This window comes from Lonchura striata, chromosome Z, assembly GCF_046129695.1.
Source record: "Lonchura striata isolate bLonStr1 chromosome Z, bLonStr1.mat, whole genome shotgun sequence".
Lineage (NCBI taxonomy): Eukaryota > Metazoa > Chordata > Aves > Passeriformes > Estrildidae > Lonchura > Lonchura striata.
Genome location: NC_134642.1, coordinates 67198827 through 67220237, shown reverse-complemented (window position 1 = coordinate 67220237; position 21411 = coordinate 67198827). Strand labels below are relative to the sequence as shown.

At 36.7% G+C, this 21411-nt stretch overlaps 1 protein-coding gene across 1 annotated transcript in view; it reads right to left on the bottom strand.

Annotated features, from left to right (window-relative positions):
* ADGRV1 (adhesion G protein-coupled receptor V1) overlaps positions 1–21411 on the bottom strand; it is a 436592-nt gene that overhangs the window by 303596 nt on the left and 111585 nt on the right. The window contains exons 77-85 of the mRNA XM_077790425.1: positions 17671–17788; positions 16729–16900; positions 13629–13871; positions 12917–13324; positions 11754–11938; positions 10940–11189; positions 10635–10774; positions 9504–9664; positions 5051–5151 (exon numbers count right to left, since the gene is read on the bottom strand). Coding sequence (XP_077646551.1) covers positions 5051–5151; positions 9504–9664; positions 10635–10774; positions 10940–11189; positions 11754–11938; positions 12917–13324; positions 13629–13871; positions 16729–16900; positions 17671–17788 — 1778 coding nt within the window. The remainder of the gene's footprint in view (positions 1–5050; positions 5152–9503; positions 9665–10634; positions 10775–10939; positions 11190–11753; positions 11939–12916; positions 13325–13628; positions 13872–16728; positions 16901–17670; positions 17789–21411) is intronic.

The window sequence follows — 21411 nt, the reverse complement described above, 5'->3', positions numbered from 1 at the left end:
TCCTACAGATTTTTTGCTCTGAAAGATAAGCTAAATTGAGAATGTTTTGGAAACTTCATATTAACACAGCACAGCTGTTGCTATGGACTGAATTTATGGGTAACAGCAACTGCTGCTGTCCTTCTCTCCATCAATGCAGGTTTGAGGAAAGTCTTCAGCAGGGAAAAGAGCAACAGGAGATGTGCTAATTAGGAGAAATAATAGATAACTACATTTTTAATTAAAGCAGAATGGCACACATGAGAGGAAAGAACAAAGGCTGATGAAGAAAGGAGGCATAAAATATGAGAAATGTTGAAAATGTTGAGAAAATACATGAAGCATGAAATAGAGGGAGGCAGCAGTATAACCTGCTTCACAGTAAGGCACTAAGAACAGCAGTGAATAGGCAAACTGGGAATGTTTCTATCTGTTCCACTGTGACTGTGGTCCCCAGCTGCTTGAGATGTTGGGAAAAAGTAGAGCTAAACTAAAAAAGAGTTGGAAGGCATTAGCTGATACAAATTTCATATTCTTATACTTTGAAGTGATAAACAGAACATTTGAGTGTTTGTAGTGAGGACAGGAGGTGTGAGGTAATACAGCAGCATTCTAACATATGTTATAGCATTGCTCATATATCTGAGTTCTGGCAAACCCTAGGAGATAATCTATAAAAACCCTAACAGCTTGTGCATAACACTACATGGGGCTCAACATGACAAAAATGAACAACGGTACTAGAAGTAAAATCCCTACAAGTAGCCAAAGTAGAAATATATGAGTACTTCCATAGTGCTAGATTATCAGCAAAAGACCAAAATCCTGTGCTGGCAGACGAAAACAAATAACTTAAAATTTAAATTGAATATTTCCTATTTATTTCTTACACTCACTTACTTGGCCACAACTACTATCCTCTCTTCATAGGATATAGGTTTTTCAGAGGCTTCTACATCTCCTCACTCCCTAGACAGAGATCATAAAGACAATCCCTTAGAGCATTTCCAGAGCCTTTTACTTTTGTCTGAGCTTTAGCTCTAAGATTCTGCGGATGGCATCATCATATCAAATCTCTTGGAGCCGTGGCAGCTTGATGGAGCTCACGTGCAAATTGACTCCCTCTGCTGGAGAAAAGGGAAATATTCTCCAATCAGGAGTTAATGAGTAGTCTGCTCCTAACCAGAAATCCAAGTGAACAAGTAATGATCTGCTGTTGTTTTATGGTAGCAGTCCTTCCTCACTGTTTAACTGTGCATAATATATATTCTAATGATTGGGTAGCCCATTTCTCCAGGTAAGGATTTCTTGACTCTCAGATTCTGAAGGACCTCGTACTCCTTATCTAACACCTAAGGAAACCTGATATCTATCTATCTATCTATCTATCTATCTATCTATCTATCTATCTATCTATCTATCTATCTATCTATCCATCCATCCTTCCATCCATTCATCTATCATCTTTAAAATGTGTGCATATATACACGATTAATGTATACAATTTATAAAGCCATTGAAATCTTGACATAGATTACAATCTGTTCTCCTGATTAGCTCCAGCTTTGACTGATTCTTTGGATATTGCAAACTCAAAAATCGAAACTTAGAGTAACAGAGCTGGGCCTAAAAATCCTCACTGATCAGAAAATGTATTGCATTGCTATAAAAGCATTCAATTTGTGTTAGTCCACTCTGAAATTGTCTTTTATTTAAATCCTATTACCAAATATTTCTACTTATGATTACATTGAATCTGCTTTTGAAAGAAGCTGCATGAACTGTGATCTAAAATGGGCACCAGTTCTGGATCATTGTATACAGTTATTTTCTATTTCCTCTGTGTCCTCTCAAATCTTATGAGTAAGCATTGTAATCATCAGCATTATTTACTGCTGTCATGTTACAGGAAGGAAATCAAGAACAAGAAAATTTCAGGCCTAGTTTTCTTCAAAGAAATATTCCCATACTCTAGGAAACTGGGCTCTAACTTTAAAGTAAAGCATTTCCCAGCTTCTTCAGAAACAGTCCTTTAACTAGGATTTCCCAGGAACTGACTAAAAGGCTGAGGCTTACCATAAGGGAATACTGAATTAAAATCAAAAATTTTCTCTACTGCCAGGAGAGGGGCAGGTATTCAGTCACTCACTGTCACAAGTTGTCTCTATGGTGAATGGTATAGAGAATCACTCTAGACACCTCATTTTGAAACACGCTTTGGAAGCTCCCCCTATCCAGGTATATATGTCAATTTCATTTGGTCTTTGATTATGTGTAGGAGAAACTAAGAATTTCCTTATTTTGGAAGAGAGGGGTTCAGATTAAAACAGTACAGCAAAAGCACCATTTCACTGTTTCTGTAAAGCTTTCACTTTTATAGCATGGCAGAAGCTACAATCTCTATGATCATTGATTCATTCATTCATTCATTCATATTGTGCTCCTTCATCATCTCTTGGAGATTTTATCACATCTTTAAAATTTGTCTTCTGGCAGAATTGTTTGAGTCTGAAAGAGTCCCAATAATAAAGCAACAATTCTACCAAGAATGCAATTTTTTATAATTTTTATAATTTTTAAATAAATGTTTAATTATTTTTTAAAAGAAGATGGTATGCACTATTGCTTTTTGAAAAACATAACTGACATGTATGTTTGTGTTTCTGCTCAGGTTGAATAAAACAATTTTCAAATATTTAAACAGAGTAATATAATTCTTGATCATGCATTTCCATCAAAATCAGTACTAGGATCAACTTGGCCTGGCAGTTTGGTAGTTATTTCAGTGAAGGGTGATGATGCTAAGTGCATCATAGTAGTGTATAAGAAGCTTGAGGACAGGATAAATTAGAAAATACTAATTTTTGGTTTGACAAAAATAGGATGAGACATTTTTATTTGACTGGCCTTTAATTTTGTTTTGCTCATAAGAATAGAAGGCCATCTGTACACAGTAATTGCTGTAAACAGACTACGAATGTTCAAACATTCCAGAGAAGTGGCTACTGCATATAGGCAAAGCAGCTTACAAAAAGACTAAACAGATAATTTAGAATATGTTAATGTAATTTTTAATACTCAGCATGTACTGTGGAAATGGCGCCTGAAATTAAATGTGGACAAGATGTACCAAGCTGAGTATACACAAACAAGCCATGTACAAAGTGCTTATTCGTGCATTCTGCCAGGGAATTCTCAGGCAAAGCATGGTAGCCATAACAATGATTCCTATTAAGACTGAAATCTAGGTTTATAGCTCTGAAAAAAAAAAATGTTATTGACTAATATGACAGTATTGTGAAGTATGTTCTCATACTACTTAAATTTCTTTGAATACTCAAAAATTCATGGAAATTTGCTCCGAAACTGAAAATTTCAGCCCAGCAATTTTTTCCTTCATGCATTTAGGGTATTGTTACATGAACTTATTCTTGAAAGGAATAAAAAGTGTTTTATAAATATGTAGGCTTTTATGTTTTTCCAATAAGCTCCACCAAACACATGGTGAAACATCTACTCTTGGATGATTCTTACATGCTCCATTAATGCTGGCAGCCCTGGACATACCAAGAATGAAATGAAGGTTGATTGTTACAAATCACCACTCCCCATCACTGCATCACTGATGAAGAAATGAGCTTTTGCCAGCAACTACAAAGCAGGCACAGCCTTGGAACAGCAACTTTCTGAGCAATGTGCTCAAAAGATTTGACTGCCATCTACAGACATGAGTAACTACTGCACTCGTAGCAATTCAAAAAGAGCCCCAAAACCACAAACCTAATAAACACCCAGTGCGGATATTAGATGAAAACTAATTATTCATGTATGTATAAAACAGTGAAGCTACCACAAAAAGCTTCCCAGTTGGGTTTTTTGGGGGGGGGGTTTTGTTGTTTTGGTTTTGGGGTTTTTTTCTCATTAAAAATATAAACACATAGAAATACCAGCTTCCTTCATTCTCTAAAGTGGCCTGAGAGCTAATAGTTTCAAATCCAGTTTCTCGTAGTGCCTAAAGATTAGTAGAGAAAATTGAAAATACTAGAATTTTCCTTGCATTTAAACTATTAAGTACTTGTTTTCATGTAGTAAATTCTCAGTTAAAACTGTATTAAATAGCTTCTCTCATACAGAGTCATGAGTTAGCAAACTCATTAAATTTTCCATTACACTGTGAATTTCTTATCATATGTACAGTGACCAAATGCATGTACAGGGATACAGTTGTACATACATCATCAACATAGAGTTTTCTGTTAAATTTTGGCTACCTAATCAGGCTAGTTCACAACAGGCCAACACAGGCAACTGTGTAAAGATTTTCTTTCAGCTGTTCATAACAGTTAGCACAGTAGTTCAGTTCTCCCTTGTCAAACACTCTCTTTTCAGTCTGGACTTAAAAACACTTTACTTTTTCTGACAACTGCTGCCAAATTGTCTTTACTTCTTCTCTGAACTAGCTCACTGGCTAAGCAGTTACCCTGCTAAAATCCTCTTTCAAAAATTTTGTTTTAAACATTGAAAATCATTGCATGGCAAAAGGAAAAGAGATCAGGAGGGTGATGTATTTCAAGGATTGAGGATGAAAGACAAAATTACTTAGAACCATACAAATTGTACTTCTATAATTAAAATTATTACATTCACACCACATGGAACTGTTTTCAATAATTATTCCTCAGAGATCAGAATTACATAAAAAAGTTAATATGTAGTGTATTTAAACAAAAAAACAGGTCACAGGCAGAAAGGCCTGTGGGCCTAAACAGAAGATAACTTTCAAAACCCTTCAAAAGTCAGAACTGAGCACAGCATTCCACACATGGGACTATCTTCTCACATTGCTATATCATCCATCAGTCTTCATTAGGTATTCTCAGACAGTGTGTAATTTCACTTGAGTTCCCAAAACAAGATTAATTTTAAGTGTCATATGTTGAAACTTTACACTTTCCAAAAACATTTTCCTTTACACTGATGAATATCTGTTCAGACATGGCCATGAAAATGAATAAAAGGAAGGCAAACAGTTACTTACTCTACATTTTGAGACTTCAGCCTTTTTTCTTACCTGAGTACCCAAACAAGCAGCCATCATATGAGTGAGAAGTTTAGCTGCAAACATGGCACACCTGGTGCAGAAAAGGTGGGAGATGATAGCCAAAGTGAAACCTACACAGAAATGGTAATGAAAACAGTAAAAAAAAAAAGGCATACTTAAGTTTAGGCTAATAAACTATTCTGCATTATCCAGCAGATGTTTCTCAAAGGTGCAGATAGCCTAAAAAAAAAAAAAAACCAACCAAAAATACCTTACAGAGAGAGTACGATCATTTTGGTTCACACTGGAATTACTCTTGAGATTATTTCAAATACTAACATGTATTTAAGGTTCCCATAGGCTTGGGAGCTAAAATAATTTCATAATGTAAAGAAGCAATTTTTGAAAAGTATTTCTTTGGTGTCCCTTTCTGCGTGATATAGGTGATTATAATAATAGTTATATACAAAGGTAAAAGTTCAGTTTTCACATTAGTGCTTCCAAAAAATGTTTTTAGAAACAGTCACATAAAAAATGTTTCTGCTGGGTAGCACTATTTTAGCAGATAGCTATAACCTTCTAAATGCCAGTCTCCCATTTCATCTGTGTTGAGCATAGAAATTCGTTATAGCAGTAGTCAGGAGGTATGAAACCACTTTTCGTTTCACTAATCAATTATAAACATGAACACAACAAAGGCCCCTGAATCACCAATAAGTAGTTCCTGGGAAAAGGACTATAGGGAAGTTAAGCCACCAAGAAAAACACTGCTAAATCTCAGAATTCACTGGAGTTAATTGTGCACTTTCACACCTCAGTCAGGGCAGGAATTTGGGTAATTAAGTCAGACCTTTTATGTTGGTCTTGAGATTGAGTATTTGTTCAGCTACCAGTATTTGTAAGAACTGAGTAAAATAAATTATTCTGAAAAGTATTATTTCTAAGAATTTCAAAATTACTTAGTGATATTTATACAACCATCTACACAGTCTCTATTATTCTTTTTATATTCTTCACACCCATATGGAAATATATATGAAAATATATGAAAAATATCCTTATGTCTGTTAAAAGTAAAGCAGTTTGTTACTTAAAATATTCATTTAAATCTAGTAATATGTATCATCACATAAGTAAGCATCTTCAACAAGCCAAAAAACTGAAAGGCATTGGAAAGCATTTGCCTCAAGTTCAAAGTAAACCATTAACCAAGCTCAACTACTTTTCTTTTTAAAATACATTTTTATGACATATACTATAAGTGACTAGTTCTGAACAATGATCTGCATTTTTACTGATTCCAATTCAGCAAAATGTTTTCTAAGCTTTTGCATATTTTTTCTTCAGTTTGTATAGCATTTTGCATTTTACATAATTACTTGTTTTTTCCTGTAATCCAGTAATTGTATTTTAAAACCTGTTTATTTATATGTGCTAAAATATCTTTTTTTTATTGTTAAATATAGCCATCAATTTGTGTGGAGCAGGTAAAAAACCGAGAGATTTTTCCTCTTTCTTTGGCTTCATTTTCTTGGCTGACATTTTAAAAACATTAAGGAGCCTAGATTTAATCTGTTAGGGCAGTTTGCTTGGAAGGGATACATAAGTTATTGAGCTGCTTACACAATTTTTGTTATTCATATAGTGATGATCTAATATAGAAGTCATAAACCTCACAAGAAACACACCCAGACCCCCATTTAATGGGGTTAAAGTTAGTCAAGAAATCCATTTAGCATTTTTCTTAATAAGCCCATTAATCTTAGTGCCTATAAATGCAAGAGTTAATTTCCAACCTAAATAATTCTCTGATTCTAGGAAAATGTACTTCAATTTGTGATTGCTGCAACATAATAATAAACCATCTGCAATCTGAAACGCTCCTTCAGAAGCCAAGTTGAGTTCCAAACTCGGATCCCCTGCTTCCTGCCTTGAATTTTGTGATTTATGCTGTTGAAGCTGCTAATGAAGAGTCATGTTACTTATAGGTTAAACTCAGGGTTTTTCCCCAAGATCTTGGGCAGCAATAAGGCAGCAGAGTGTAGTGGAATCTATCTCCCCTGAGTTAACATTTCTGAGTGTAAATTCCAGCTAAAAGTGTTTTGGTTGTTTTTCCCACCAACTTGACTAGATTCAGCAACGGCTTACAAACAACAGCCTGCTGCTGCTGCCAGCAAAAGTGTGCTAAGTCCAAACAGAAGCGCCCAAGAAGGACCCATCTGTCCAGACCCCTGGCTGCAGGGAGTATCTGAGCCTGGGGGCAGTACCAGAGGACAGTGCAAAAGGTACCTGTGCATGGTGTGAGCCTGTGAATGATCTGCTCTGTCTGGTAGCAGAGCTTAAGTAAGAGGTGGAAAGGCTAAGGAATATTAGGGAGAGCAAAAGAGAAATTGACTGGTGGAGTTACAGCCTTGCAATCCTCAGAGAAGCTTGGCAGGAGTCAGAGGAGCCCCGTCCCTCTTACCATCAGGCAGAAAGAGGAGACCTAGCAGACAGGGGGAATAGAAATTACTCAGAGAGGTAGCAAAATTCCCCCCTAACCCTCATCACTTTCTCAGGTGCCCCTACAGAATAGGTACGAGGCCCTGAGTCCACAGGCTCAGGCTCATAAACAAAAAAATCTGTCTGGAGAGTCTCCCAGATGCACTTTGTCTGTCAGATGGATCACAACCTCAGGACATTAAGAATAAAAGAAGGGTAGTTGTAGTAAGTGACTCCCTTCTGAGGGGAACTGAGGGCCTTGTATGTCACCCAGACCCATCCCACAGGGAAATCTGCTGCCCTCCTGAGGCCCAGGTATGGGATATACACGGGAGACTCCCTGAACTAATTCAGCCCTCTGATTATTACCCACTGCTGAATGTCCATGTTGGCAGTGATGAGGCTGACAAGAAGGGTACAAGGTCATTTCAAAGGACATCAGGGCTCTGGACTGATTGGTTGGTGGGCCAGGAGCACAGGTGTGGTTCTGTGCAGTTCCTTCAGGAGCAGGGATGAATGATAAAAGGAATAGGAAAACCCACATTATCACTGAATGGTTTAAGGGCTGGTGCCATTAGAGGAATTTTGGTTTTTCTACCATGGGCAATTTTTACAGCACCAGGCATGCTTGAGTGAGATGGGCTCCATCTGTCCAGCAAGGGCAAGAGGATTCTAGCTGATGAGTTGGCAGGGCTGATTGAGAGCACTTTAAACTGGGTTTGAAAGGGGAAAGGGATGAAACCAGGCACTCCAGAGATGAGCCCAAGGGTGCTAAGCTGAATCAGCAGCACAGCTGAAGTGCATGTACACTGATGCACACAGTGTGGGTAACAGACAAGGAGCTGGAAGCTACGGTACAGCAGGAAAGCAATGACATAGTCACCATCACAGAAATGTGGCAGGATAACTTGCAGGACTGGAGCACTGCACAAGCTCTTCACAAGAGACAGGGGAGGGAGAAGAGGTGGAGGTGTGGCTCTATATGTTAGGAAGGCTCTGAACACCATGGAACTGGAGATTAATGACAGTAAGATCAAGTGCTATGGGTGAGAATCAGGGAAAGGCCAACAAGGCTGACATCCTAGTCAGGGCTGGGACTCTCCTACAGACCACCCAACCAGGATGAAGAGAGGGATGTATTATTATATAAGCAGCTGGAGGATGATTCAAGATTGCCAGCCCTTGTTCTTGTAGGAGATTTAACCTGCCAGGCATCTGCTGGGAACTCCACACAGTGGAAAAGAGGCAGTCTAGGGGCTCTTGGAGTGTATAGAGGAAAGCTTCTTGTCACAGCTGGTGAGCAAGCCTGCCAGGGGTGGGGCTCTGCTAGACCTGCTGTTTGCAAACAGAGAGGAGCTGGTGGGAGATGTGGTGGTCAGAGGCCATCTAGGGCACAATGACCATGAAATAATAGATTTCTTAATATTCAGTAAAACAAGGATATTGAAACTTCAATAAAACCTGAATTCCAGAGGGTGGAATTCAGGATGCTGTTTTGGAGAGCACCTTGGGAAAGCCCTCAAAAGCAAAGGAATCCAGGAAAGTGCATATACTTCAAGAAAAAAATCTTGAAGACATAGGAGCAGGCTGCCCCTGTGTGCCAAGAGCCAGCAGGGATGGGAATGGGCTGCCCAGAGAGGTGGTGGAATCACCACCCTTGGATGTATTTAAGAAGGGACATTAGAACATAGATATGGCATGCAGTGCAAGATAGTGTTAGGTCATAGGTTGAACTCAATGACCTCAAAAATCTTTTCCAACCTAGCAGATTATGCAATATTTCTATTTCTATACTTGACATTTTTTTCCAGTGGCAAAATTTGTCAGTGTGCAAATACCAGACAAGGTGGCACCTTTATCAACATGAAATTAGTTAGCATTCTTTCAATAGTCCACTAAATAAAATTATTGTCATCAGCTACCAAAAACATTAATAATCAATCAACCAGTTTTACTGGTCATCAGTTGTTATTAATGAGAAAACTGTCTTAAATGAACTGACCTGAAATAGAGATGAATCCAGAAGAAAAGAAAGCCTCGTTGTATGAAGACAAGTTATCTGTTTGGGCATAAACCGCATAAATGGACATATGAGAACAGGAGCATTCCACATAAGCTGATGTCTCATCAACCACTTTGCAGAACCCACTGTTGGACAGCCAGCTGCAAAACAACAGTTTCACAAAGTTGGAAATGGACTTGTGTAATTCACATTGTAAGGAAGCTTAAAAATTTTTGTTGTATTCCTTAAACTATTGCAGAGGTGTTTTCTGTAATCTTTTGTGTGCAGTGCTCAGAATAGCACATTTACATTAGATTAAAATATTGTTTATAGTTTTTTAATGTTCTTTTTAAAATTTTTGTAAATGTATTGTAATTAACTTTTTTTCACTAGACAGTTTTTGTGGCAATGTTTTTAAAATTTCTGCTAGATTTCTAGGTCTGTTTGACTTTTCAGTTTGTCACTTTATTTGCTCAACATCGTATCCTGTTATGGAGAACATTTTATACTGCTCTTTTTATGGTTTGAAACTAAATTCAGGGGTTTTTTTGGTTTTTTTGGATTTTATTGGGGTTTGTTTCAGTATTGCTAAAGTGGTTTGGAAAAAGGATAAGGCATACCACAGGTGATATCCTAAGCCATTTCTATGGGAAATTGTGCATAGATAGAAGGAAAGCAAAGAGGTAGATTGTGGTGCATCTCCTCCTGAAGGGCAATCATTTGTATTAGCTGCAGGCTGATATCATGCAGTTGGTCTAATGAAATTGATTCTAAATCAACTAGACTTCAATGGGTTACAGAACATAATTATCTCCACATCATTAACACATTCATCGATGCAATTCTGGGATTTATGGCCTGTCACTGTAACCTAATGCATCATTATGCAATCTAAATAGTATTTTGATGAAAAAGGGCAGAAGTATGAGAAATATCTGGGCTTGAATAATTACTCATTTTATTATAAGAAAAGTTTTATGTACTCGTAAAATGGCCAGAAAAATTAAGGAAAAAAGACATTAAATGGATCAACTTTATATTTGCAAATTATTTCAGTGGCATTATCACATTTTGCACAAATACACGGGTTCACAGTAGAAAATGGAAAACTAAACACAATAATAAAATGACCTTTCAGCAGCTTTATTCCAGAGGAGACATAGAGATTTCTGTGGAACAATCCGACTTCCTTCAGCATAAATACGATAAATTACTTTGCTATCATCTTTCAAAGGCTGTGAACTCTGACCCCTCAAGCTCATTGAAAAAACCTGAAGAAAATGTAAAGCTACATTTAATATTAAGATTCAACACAGTTGAATCAGAGACAGCACATTTTAATCAGAGAAAAGCATAACGCACTTACTATGTTTTGAGCAATATCTAGATTAAAACTAATTATTTGGAAAAAAAAAAAAATTGCATTATCTTCAAACCTTGTTCTTCAGGGCAAGTTCTTTATCTCCAGTAAGGAACCACTGCTGACTGCTGTATTCTGTGAACTGTATGGATTCACAGTTCCCTTCTTGGGGAAATGACAATACTATAGACACCTCTAGTAGATTTTCAGGTACTTGAATAGAATCTCCATCTTTTCCACTAAATCTATGTCCATTGATTTGCTGAGGAAACCAGTTGTGAGCCATTATTGCAATATATGGGCAGCTATCAAGGATATTTTTGCCTCTGTGGAAATGGAAAAGCAATAGTGCTGGTAAGTGGGATCAAACTTCACTATTCATCACATAACAACACTAAAAGATATTTGTGATTTGTTAGTTCTTTATTAATGCATCATTTTTAGGCTTGTGATATTTAATTAGCACACTGTTTCAGTTTCTGTGGAAAAAAAAATGCCAGTAGAAATTTTGAGTTGATAACTTTCATCTAAGTTTTAGAACACAGCTCTGAATCATACAATCACATATTATTTTCTTAGCAAGAATAATGAATATTTTTCCAGGCAATATTTGAGCTAACGGTGGGTCAATACATACCAGATCTCCTGACTGATATTCCCATATCTACCCCATTCCAAAGTAACAGTTATGTGTTACAGCTAGTTTTACAAAGCACTATATATATGGGCAATATGATACAGTGTTTTATATGATCATGACACTTTAACAACAGTCACATATGAGTAACATACTAGATAGAAGTTCCTTTTCTGAAAATGTAATTTAGATTTTCTATATTGGTAAATTGTCATGTATTTACAGAACATATTATGAATTCAAGCTTACTAACCTTTCTCCTGGTGATCCACACTTTAGCCCAGTCAACAGAGAAAAAGCAAACTTCTCAGTCACCTCAGCAAGTAGGCTATATCCTTGTGTGTCCTTGCGTTTTGGGCTAGCCAGAGCACAGAGTATCTCATAGAAAAGACTTCTACATTTATCAGTGAGTAACAGCTTTTCACCTACACCTGCAACCTAATGTGAGGAGAAGAAATCAAACAATATTTTACACAAAGGATTCTGCTTGTAACATTTCTTCATAGTCAGTGGTTTAGTGATATCTTTGCTATGATTCCAATATTCATTCTGAAAGTTCAGAAACCTTTTCCCAACTCCTGAGCACTGTTTCCAAGGCCTAAGACACAGTCTGTCAAAACTACATAAAGATATGCTTACTAGATTTGATTACTAAAGAAAGGATGTGGCATTTTTCATTGTTTCACAAACCAAAGATTGTTGAGTCCTGAGAAATTTTTAAATTATTTTCTCTGTTTTCTGTGTGGCAATGATCAAAAATGAATGGATATTGTTATAATGATTTGTATCTAGATATTTAGAAGTTTTCCAGCTTCTATGCATTATTCCAAGAGTCGAGAAGAGACAGAATGCCATAAAACTAATATATAATTTTCATAGAAATTAGAGCAATGCTTGAGCACTCAGCTACCCTGAGAACCCAATTCCCCAAGCTACTAGAGGAAAAAAGACTGATGCTTGGTTAAGACTACAGTAGACTCCAGCTGGCCCAGGTAGGATTTTCTTGTTTCTTAACTGCAGTCCACTTAGAGATACAACGAGGAGTTGTGCCAGGCCTAAAAGCAACAACGGTGTTACCCAAGAGTCAAGAAAACATAATAAGCTCTATGAAATACAGCACCAAAAGGAGAATTTCAGAGTAGAAAATCTAGAGCTATAAGTATGTATGCAAAATTAACACTGATGGCTCATTTCAACCTATTTGATTTCTGATTTCTTGCCACCTCCTAACTAGTGGCAGACAAACTCCTTCCTTGATTGTGGAACTTCACAATTTCCACTTTTGCAGTCTGTGCTTCTGAGTCACTGCTGTGGATGTGATCTGCCTTGTTTTATATATATAGATGTGTGCCTTGTTGTGTTATTACACTCTAATTGATGTCATTGGTCATTTAAGAATGAACAGGAAGCATTTACCTTATCTATTATATGCACCACAGCAGTAAGTTGCTCTTCTGTAGTTTCTGTAGCCACTTTGACATTTAGATTCTGAAGGATTCTGTGTAAAATGGTGTCATCAAGAGGCTGATGAAGTTGATCAATTAGTCCCCAAACTGTCAAGGAGTCCAAATCTGAGACAATGGTGATGTTAGAAATACCATACACATCATCTACCCTGGCACCACCTGTGGGATTAGAAAGTACAACCTGGAAACGTTTAGGAAATGGGTTTAAAGATCCTGTCTTTGGAGTCAGGGTCACATCCAGGAATGCACTTCTCTGTCCATGTTCAAAAGTCAATAAACCTTCAGATCTGACAAAGTCTTGTCCTGCTACAGCTGGAGATATGAAGGTCTGTCCAATAGGTTCAGGTTTTTGAAGTTCCTTTAAAGAAACCAAAAGAGTTTTAGGTAATATGACAGATGCAATTGTTCAAAACCACCTGCTGTAGAACACACTTTAAGTGAGTAAAACCAAAATCAGTAAAAAATAAGTCCTCTTTCAAAAAGCAGTTATGAGTGATGATGGAAGACTTTCTTAAAGATCTGTCAGCTCTGTTCCACTCCCTTGTATTTGAAGGCAGTCTCCCAGAGGAACCCCTCTGACTATCTCCCTGAAGAGCTGTAAATCTGCTTTCCTAAAAGTCAGAAAAAGATATAAAAATAAATTAAACTGTAATAAGTCTTACCTGCATACTGTAGGTAACCATTGTGGTTACTGATGTACTAGAATCTCTAAGAACTTGCAGACTGATTAAAGTTGTCTTCTTATAAGCCACAGCAAATCGAGATCCCACAGCAAAATACACTAAAGTATGAGGAGCATCACTTTCCAGGATAGTTATAAAAGCAAATCTGGCACTATTGTTCAAAGCAGCTCCTGCGCTTACAGCATACAGCTCAACAAAAATATAAGTTTCAAATTCTGGTACCTGTAAGTGAGTGATGATTTTTATATCATTTTAAGATCTACTAATAACTTTCAGCTTTAAATAAATATTTATATATTACTTTGTATGTACAATGGATCACTTTAATAACACCACAAGCATGCTTCCTGAAATGTGCAATAAGTACAATAAAATATATCATAAAAACATTACTGCAATGAGCATCACTCTGTGAGACACAATTATTAAATCTTGATTTTCATGCAGAACTTACTGTATTAAAGTAGATATTTAAATAATGCAAGCACTGTGGCTGTAAATTTGACATAAATTAAAGCAAACTCTGCAAGAGTGCCATATTCCGTATTATAGATTTACATAGATATACAACTTATGAAGAATTTGCTCTTTCATTTTCTTTTTACCTTACAAAAAGGCATGTACCTACCTACTCACTTTTGAAAATACAGCACAGAATTAAAGATGCAATTTTGAAAATTCAATTAATTTGCATAATAACTCTCCTGTATTCAAGTACTGAACTCAGTTAAAGTTCTGAAAAACATTTTACATACAACTTAAACATTTAGACACTAGTATGTCTATGTATGTTTTTACAAGAAATTAAAAACTCAGTAGATTTGCACACTTAACTGAATTTATTTAAAATCTCAGAGCTTAGACTATACTATTTGATAGACTTTTGTGATACCTCACATATAGAGAAATATTTCACTCTGAAAATACAGGCTGTGGAACTTTGTTTCCTTATCGAAAATAAGGCAGCAGTATTAAGTTTACAATATGACATTCTGTCTTTTATTTTGTACCTACAACACAGATGTAACATTTAAAAATAGGAGCCCACAATAGGCTTCCTGGTTAGGGTTAGGGTTAGGGAGATACACACTGTAGCAAGCCTGCCCTTGAAAGACTGCACCCAGTGGAAGGATGACCATGCTGCAGCAGCCTGTAGAGAACTGCTGCCTGTGCTTTCCATTGGAGGGACCCCATTCTGGAGTAGGGGGAAAACTCCTCCTGAGCAGCAGCAGGAGCAATATGTGAGGAAATTAAAATAACACCCATTTCCCAACTCAATTTGCTTTTCAGGGGAAGAGGTAGAGTTGGACGGAGGGAGGGGAGGGTAGAAGATGTTTTAAGGTCTTAGTTTACTTCTCATTATTGCAAAAAAAAATCATTTAATATCTCTAATTTGAGCCTGTTTTGCCCATTATGGTGTTTGGTGAGCAATCTCTCCTGGTCCTTGTCTCAACTCATGAATGCACTTGTTATAGTTTCTCTCCCATGCCCACCTGCAGAGGGGAGTGATAGAGAGCACCCACTTAGGTGGGTGCCTGGCATCCAGCCAGGGCCAACCCACTATATAAAAAAGCTTTGTGTTTCAGCTCTGAATTCTTTGAAATCCTACTTTAATTCTAGGATTTTTAGCTAATAAACTCAGCACTGCTGAAGAAGTAAAACTTATGAAAGCTAGAATGTATCCTACAAAAATGTAAAATACGTATTTAATGTATTTGTTACTGCATTTTTTAATGTGTTTACTACTAACTTACAAGGTAACTTGTGAAAGAAGAACTGCAAGAATAATTAGGAAATATTTGGAGGGATAAATATTATATGTTTTCAATTAAATTGTTAAGTGGTCCTCTAAATGAAATGTTCTTCACTAATGTCAGGCGCAATTTTACTGGAATGAATGGTCAGCTTTAGCCATCCAGTAGCACTTGCTGGAATGGCACAGGCTTTTGCTTCATATGGCACAATTTCATGTCTTTGCAAATTCTGCACTGCTGCCATTAAATACTGATATCACTTCTTTGGTCTAAAGAGGTTCACAACCTTAGTTTACTTAGCAGGGCAGCCTGTGCCCTATACACCTATTCATTGGCTCTGTGATGCAAAGAGAACATCTGAAGAAGGAGAAGGAAAATGGCCCTCTAAGTGAACTAAGGGAATGCATCCTATTTCCTAAATAGGAGATCCCTATTTCACACATATAACATGTTGCAGTATTTTCTCTAACTGAGTCAGAAAAAAAACATTAAAATCTTCCCATCTAATGATTTTCTACTGCCCAGACCCCAGCTTAGTCAATAGCCTGTGTGCTAGGATAATTTCTTAGAAAAATTTAAAACTCTCCAACTTTAAAATAATGGCAAACATTAATCCTTCCTTTCTTAAGGGCTTACTCTTACTGCTAGGTATTCACACTAAAGTATTTTTTCCTGCTCTTTTAAAAAATTACTGAATACTGTGTTTTGTGTTAATACAATCATGTCTGTATTTAGAGTGCCAGCTGAGTCTCGCAAGGCTGTTAGACATAGACAAATTCAATTTAGTGGATGGAGGCTCCTAAATTGAAATAAATTCACTACTCACAAGGTGGATGTGAATAGAGACAGATTTTTAGACACTAAGTGATTCTTAGGCAGTTTTTATGAGTTTTCACAGATCATTGTGCTAGATTTAGGAATATAAAGTTACACAAAACTTAGATGCAAAGGTTTTTTTGGGCAATGAGATATTACAGAATGTTTTCCATAAACCACCTTAAGAAATGCTTTTATAGATTAAAAACTTACTGTGTGAAGGATGAGAGTATACGATCAAATATTTCATTGAAACAACTCCATTTTTTCCCTTACTGCTATATAAAAACTGAAGATCTGTAATTTATTCTTCAAGCTAAATATTTATCTGCTTCCCAACTTTTTACCAGTCACGATGGAGTCAGTGGAAGACTATAAATAAACATGTTCCAGAGAAGTGAAGCAGGTATCAAGTTACTATCTTCAAACTAATCATTAGTTCCTCTGAAGTTTTTTCATCTTGACAAATTGCACTTCAATGGTGTACATAAAGAGCAATAACTACTTACATGATCAGGTTTTATTTCAATGGAGATGTTGCACACTGTTTGACTGGCCACACAGGTTGTGGCTCCTAGCACAGATACAAGTTCATTCTCCAAGTTCACACCATCCTTCAGAAGGACAACAGCTGTTTTATTAAAGGTCACACGCCAGAAGACTGTCACATCTTCAAAAGCCCTATAAGCAAAAGAGAAGTGTATGGATGTACTGTAGGAGAGCACAACAGATTTAGGAAACATAAACCACAGACATAATATACCTTTCATGTTATAATTCAAAACTTATCATTATGATATCAATTGTTTTACAATGAAAAAATAGTTATTTTTATTTAAATTTCTGCCTTTAATATCTATTTAGAGTATAAAAAATGTAACAGGAGAAGAAAATAAAGCAATTATGGGAACCCAGATTCTTCTTAATTTTTGTTTCAGATAGCATGCAATTGTTTGAATGAGACACACTGGTGCTTGGAAAGTAGGGATGTTCCTGTAAGTATAAGGAACTTACTGTACTTGAGCATATTTATTTTAAGTACACATAAACGTATAGTATATATTTGTGTGTTAATTAGGAAAAAAGTGAAGAAATAAGCATACTGACACATAACTTCTTAATTGTTCTTTGTAATATTCATAGCTATTTACACCCTTAGCAGTGCAAATACTTTACCTTAAGCAAAACCTTCACATTTGCTGACTTACAGTATAAAATGCATTTGAGTTATTTTATGTTTCTACTTTATGCCCATAAAGTGACAGACCTAATTATATTCATAACTTAAATGCCCCATTGCCAAATCTGTGAAGGTATTGAAGGAGCTGAAAGGGAAACATTTATTATAAAACTCTGTGATGAAAACCTCTTCCATTAACAGTAGCTCCTGTGATTCAAGACAACATATTATAGAGTGTGGGAAGAGCACTGGAATCCACTGTTGCCTGCACCTGTTTGGCTGTCGTGCAACAGTCAGCAGCACTTCTCTGTTTTCTGAGTCTTCATCAAGTATCAGGCCACTTTGTACTTCTGGAATGAATCCCAAAATGCCATTCTGGAGATCGCTTCCTGTGTAAGAATTAGTCCATGAAAGTAAAAAGCCAGAAAGTTAGGCTGAGACTAAATTATACTTTTAATATGCACAACTGCTAAAACTCCAAATAGTCAGGTATCAAAAGCATGCTGTAAAGTACTATTTCAGAACTCCTCAATTCTCTTAATATTTCTATTCTCACACTCTAGAATATACTCTTATACTCTTACACTCTAGAATTTCAAATTTAGAATTTAGAATTTCTAGATTTTATTTCAACCACTAGAATAATAAAAACTATTTTTGGAAGTAAATTACTTAGGAGAGTCCTGGCACCATTTTTGCATTTACAGCAGCATTCAACAAACTGACTGAATTCTGTGTCCCTTGACTTCAAGAGGCAAAGTGTTACAGTAACTTCCAGAACAATCTCAAAAGCCTTGCTTACAATATCCTTATGAGGCACTCACTCCAGCAATGTTTATCATAAATCTTAAAACATTATGTCTGAACAAAAATGGGCCTCAACATATAAAGTAGGTAATGTGATAAAGATGGGCTTACAGTAATGTAATTTAAGCTTTCTTATTCATCCTATGCATGATGTGGGTGAATACATCCATTTTAATAGATTATTACATCAGCTTTTCTATACGTGGAAATAGTGAGCTGCAAAACACCACATTTTTCTCAAGGGATTGCAAGTAAAAACAGAAAAACAGCAGTGGAAGACAAAACTTCCCAGTGTTAATGAAGGGAAACTAATGTCTTCACAGTGCTCAATCAAATATGGCTTCTAAAAGCAGTGATGCTTCTAAAAGGACTTGCAGACAGTGATGATTTTACTCTAGAATTGAAAAGGCAATATACTTCCACCCCAGTACTTACTAAAAGTCAATATATATAATAAGATCAAGAGAAACTGTGCATTTGCTTATGTGCATGCACAACGATATTTAACCCTTCTCCTTAATATGCTGTCTTATGTTCCAACTTTATGGCACTTTGTATCGTGGGTATAACTCTAGAGCATATTAATACACATCTGTGGTATTCAATACAAGCTCAGATCTGACGTGTGTGTATACATATACTTCTGCTGTTAACTGTGGGGTCCAGTGGCCTGGGCTGGCCAGCCATAGCCAGGATCAAGCTGAAGCCATGGAAAGCAACACCCTAAGTTTGGGGACATTGTTTCAAGTTAGGGAGAGTTAAATTTGTTCCAACAGGATCATGGGAGTTACCACGCTAATATGGGTTACATGGCCCCGTTATGATTGCTTGTAATATTGCTAGAATGTTCCATTTTAGAGTATGTAAACAGGTGTTGCCCCTTATTCAATGTCTTAATGTCTGGCTATATTCGGAAGCACTCCCATTACTGCGGTAGAAGATTTTCCACTTAAGACTTGTCACCCGCTTTTCTTCTGTGCTGACCCATTGTAATCATTGCCTGTCCTCACAGGCATGAGAGTAGTGATGTGACAGTTAACATGCATACCCAGGGAACTGGTTACTTCCATGGTAAATTCTACAGATAATGCACATGAAGAGAACGTGTTTCATATGATCTGGTTTTGTATATGATCTTGGTTACTTCCTACACTCATCTAGCAGCACAGTTTAATCCTAGTTCTCAATACCCGTGGAACTTAGAATACTTAGAACACTGATTTCTTGAGACTATATAAATACACAAAACTCTCAGTAATGTTGGATCTTACTTTCTTGATTAGACTAAACTGAGTTAGCCTAAAATTTGTTCCAGTGCCCAACTTCTTTCTAAAACATAATTTATATTGCAGATAAGATTAGTTTATATTCAGTTGGTAAGCCTGACAGGATATCTAAAAACTAGGGGAAATTGGAGTCATCACTTTCTCACAGTAGCATGGTGACTGAAAGAAAAACTCTTCCTTAGTGACTAAGTATGCTAATTCCTGTCCTCCATTGCCAGAAGCGGAGGATGACTACACAGCAGATATGAACTGCATACTACCAAAGAATGAAAACAGAAACTGTTTATTCTACTTGGTACAAACTCCATTCATTGTAAAAGAGAAAGACTTAAGTTAAAAATACAAAGTATGTGAAATACATCTGACAGAATTCATATGTAATTCAGGTTAAAAGGCCCCTTTAAGTCTCTAGTCCAACACCCTTTTCAAAGCTGAATTATTTCTGAAACCAGACCAGAAATCTCAGAGGTCTGGGGCTTGAAAAAAATTCAAGGGATGGAGAGACACCATGTGACCTCCCCAGGTAACCTGTGCTATTGGCTCTCTTCACTCAATAGAAAAAAATTCCCAGGTTAAATCTCATTTCAACTTATGCTCACTGTCTCACATCAAGCACTGTTGCCATAATGCATGATTTAAATAGTAGGTCAGTAAATTTTTATGTCTCTCCTCTTTTAGGTAATCTTATGGTATCAGTAGGAACTATGTTTTCCTGTATTCATATGTCCCATAATATTTTCTTTTTCAAAATCATGTTTCATAGACTAAGTTAGGAAAGGGAAAAAAAAAACCAAAAAAAAAAAAAAAAAAAACACCAAACAAACCAACAAACAAACAGGTAAAAAGAAAAATTAAAATAAGTTTAAAATATCCTGGATCCTGAGAAAGCAAAGTACGTGAAGTGGAAAAATACAAATCATCTGGTCTTTAGAAACAAACCAAGCAAAAAAAGGCAGTGATCTTTTTGTGCCACAAACTGTCAAGAAGTGGTCAATATTTATAGTTATAGAAAATATTTTGGTCTGAATGCAGACCTAGTGTACTGTGAGAAAGGATCATTTATACAATACTGTGAGCAAACCCAGAAGTTCTATAACAGGTTCATCCTGGACACTTTCATTTTCATACCATAAGTTAATTGGTGACTTTTCTGATAGTCACAGGTCTGTACCATAAGGTATCCCACTTATTCTTTGAATTTGGAAGTCACGGATCTACTGAGATGGAAATCTCGCATCCCAGGAGGAAGGGCTGGAACCAGGAAAATGGCAAAAAAACAAATGAGCCTGCAATGCTACTCCATCTCTAACAAAAATATTTATGGTCAGCTCTCACAGTACAGGCTGGCTCATAGTGGCCAATTCATTCAGATATAAATAAGAAACCCAGATGGTTTCATAAACTGGCCCCTGGGTTGACAGACAGGAACCTCAACCAATTATATTTCATCCTAAGATACAGACATCTCACTTTGTCTGGGAGCTTGGCTGTGTCCAGTCAAACTCCCTTTATAAAGGGGAGTAGAATGAATAAACTATCTCTGTTGCTACACAAACACTGGGTGTGTGGTTATCTCTTTCTCCAGCCAACACACCCATGTTAAACATAGAGCCTTCAATATGATGTGACTCAGCCATTTTCTGTGCTCAGAACTGGGGAGACCTGGAGAAAGCTGGTAAAGGCTACTAATGCAAACAGCATGATAGCTGGAGAAAGCTGGAGAGAGAGTGGTATAGTGGTGGAATTACCATGGGCAATAGAAAATTGCTGCAAGATCTGCTGTAGACAGCAGAGTGTGCCATTTTTGTGGATTGGAATCACTGTTGAGACTATGAGGCCCTGGACTTCTGCACCAGAAGACCCTGTTCTGAAGGTATGGACTTTCTCTCTTAAAAAAAGAGGGATGAATTACAACAAGC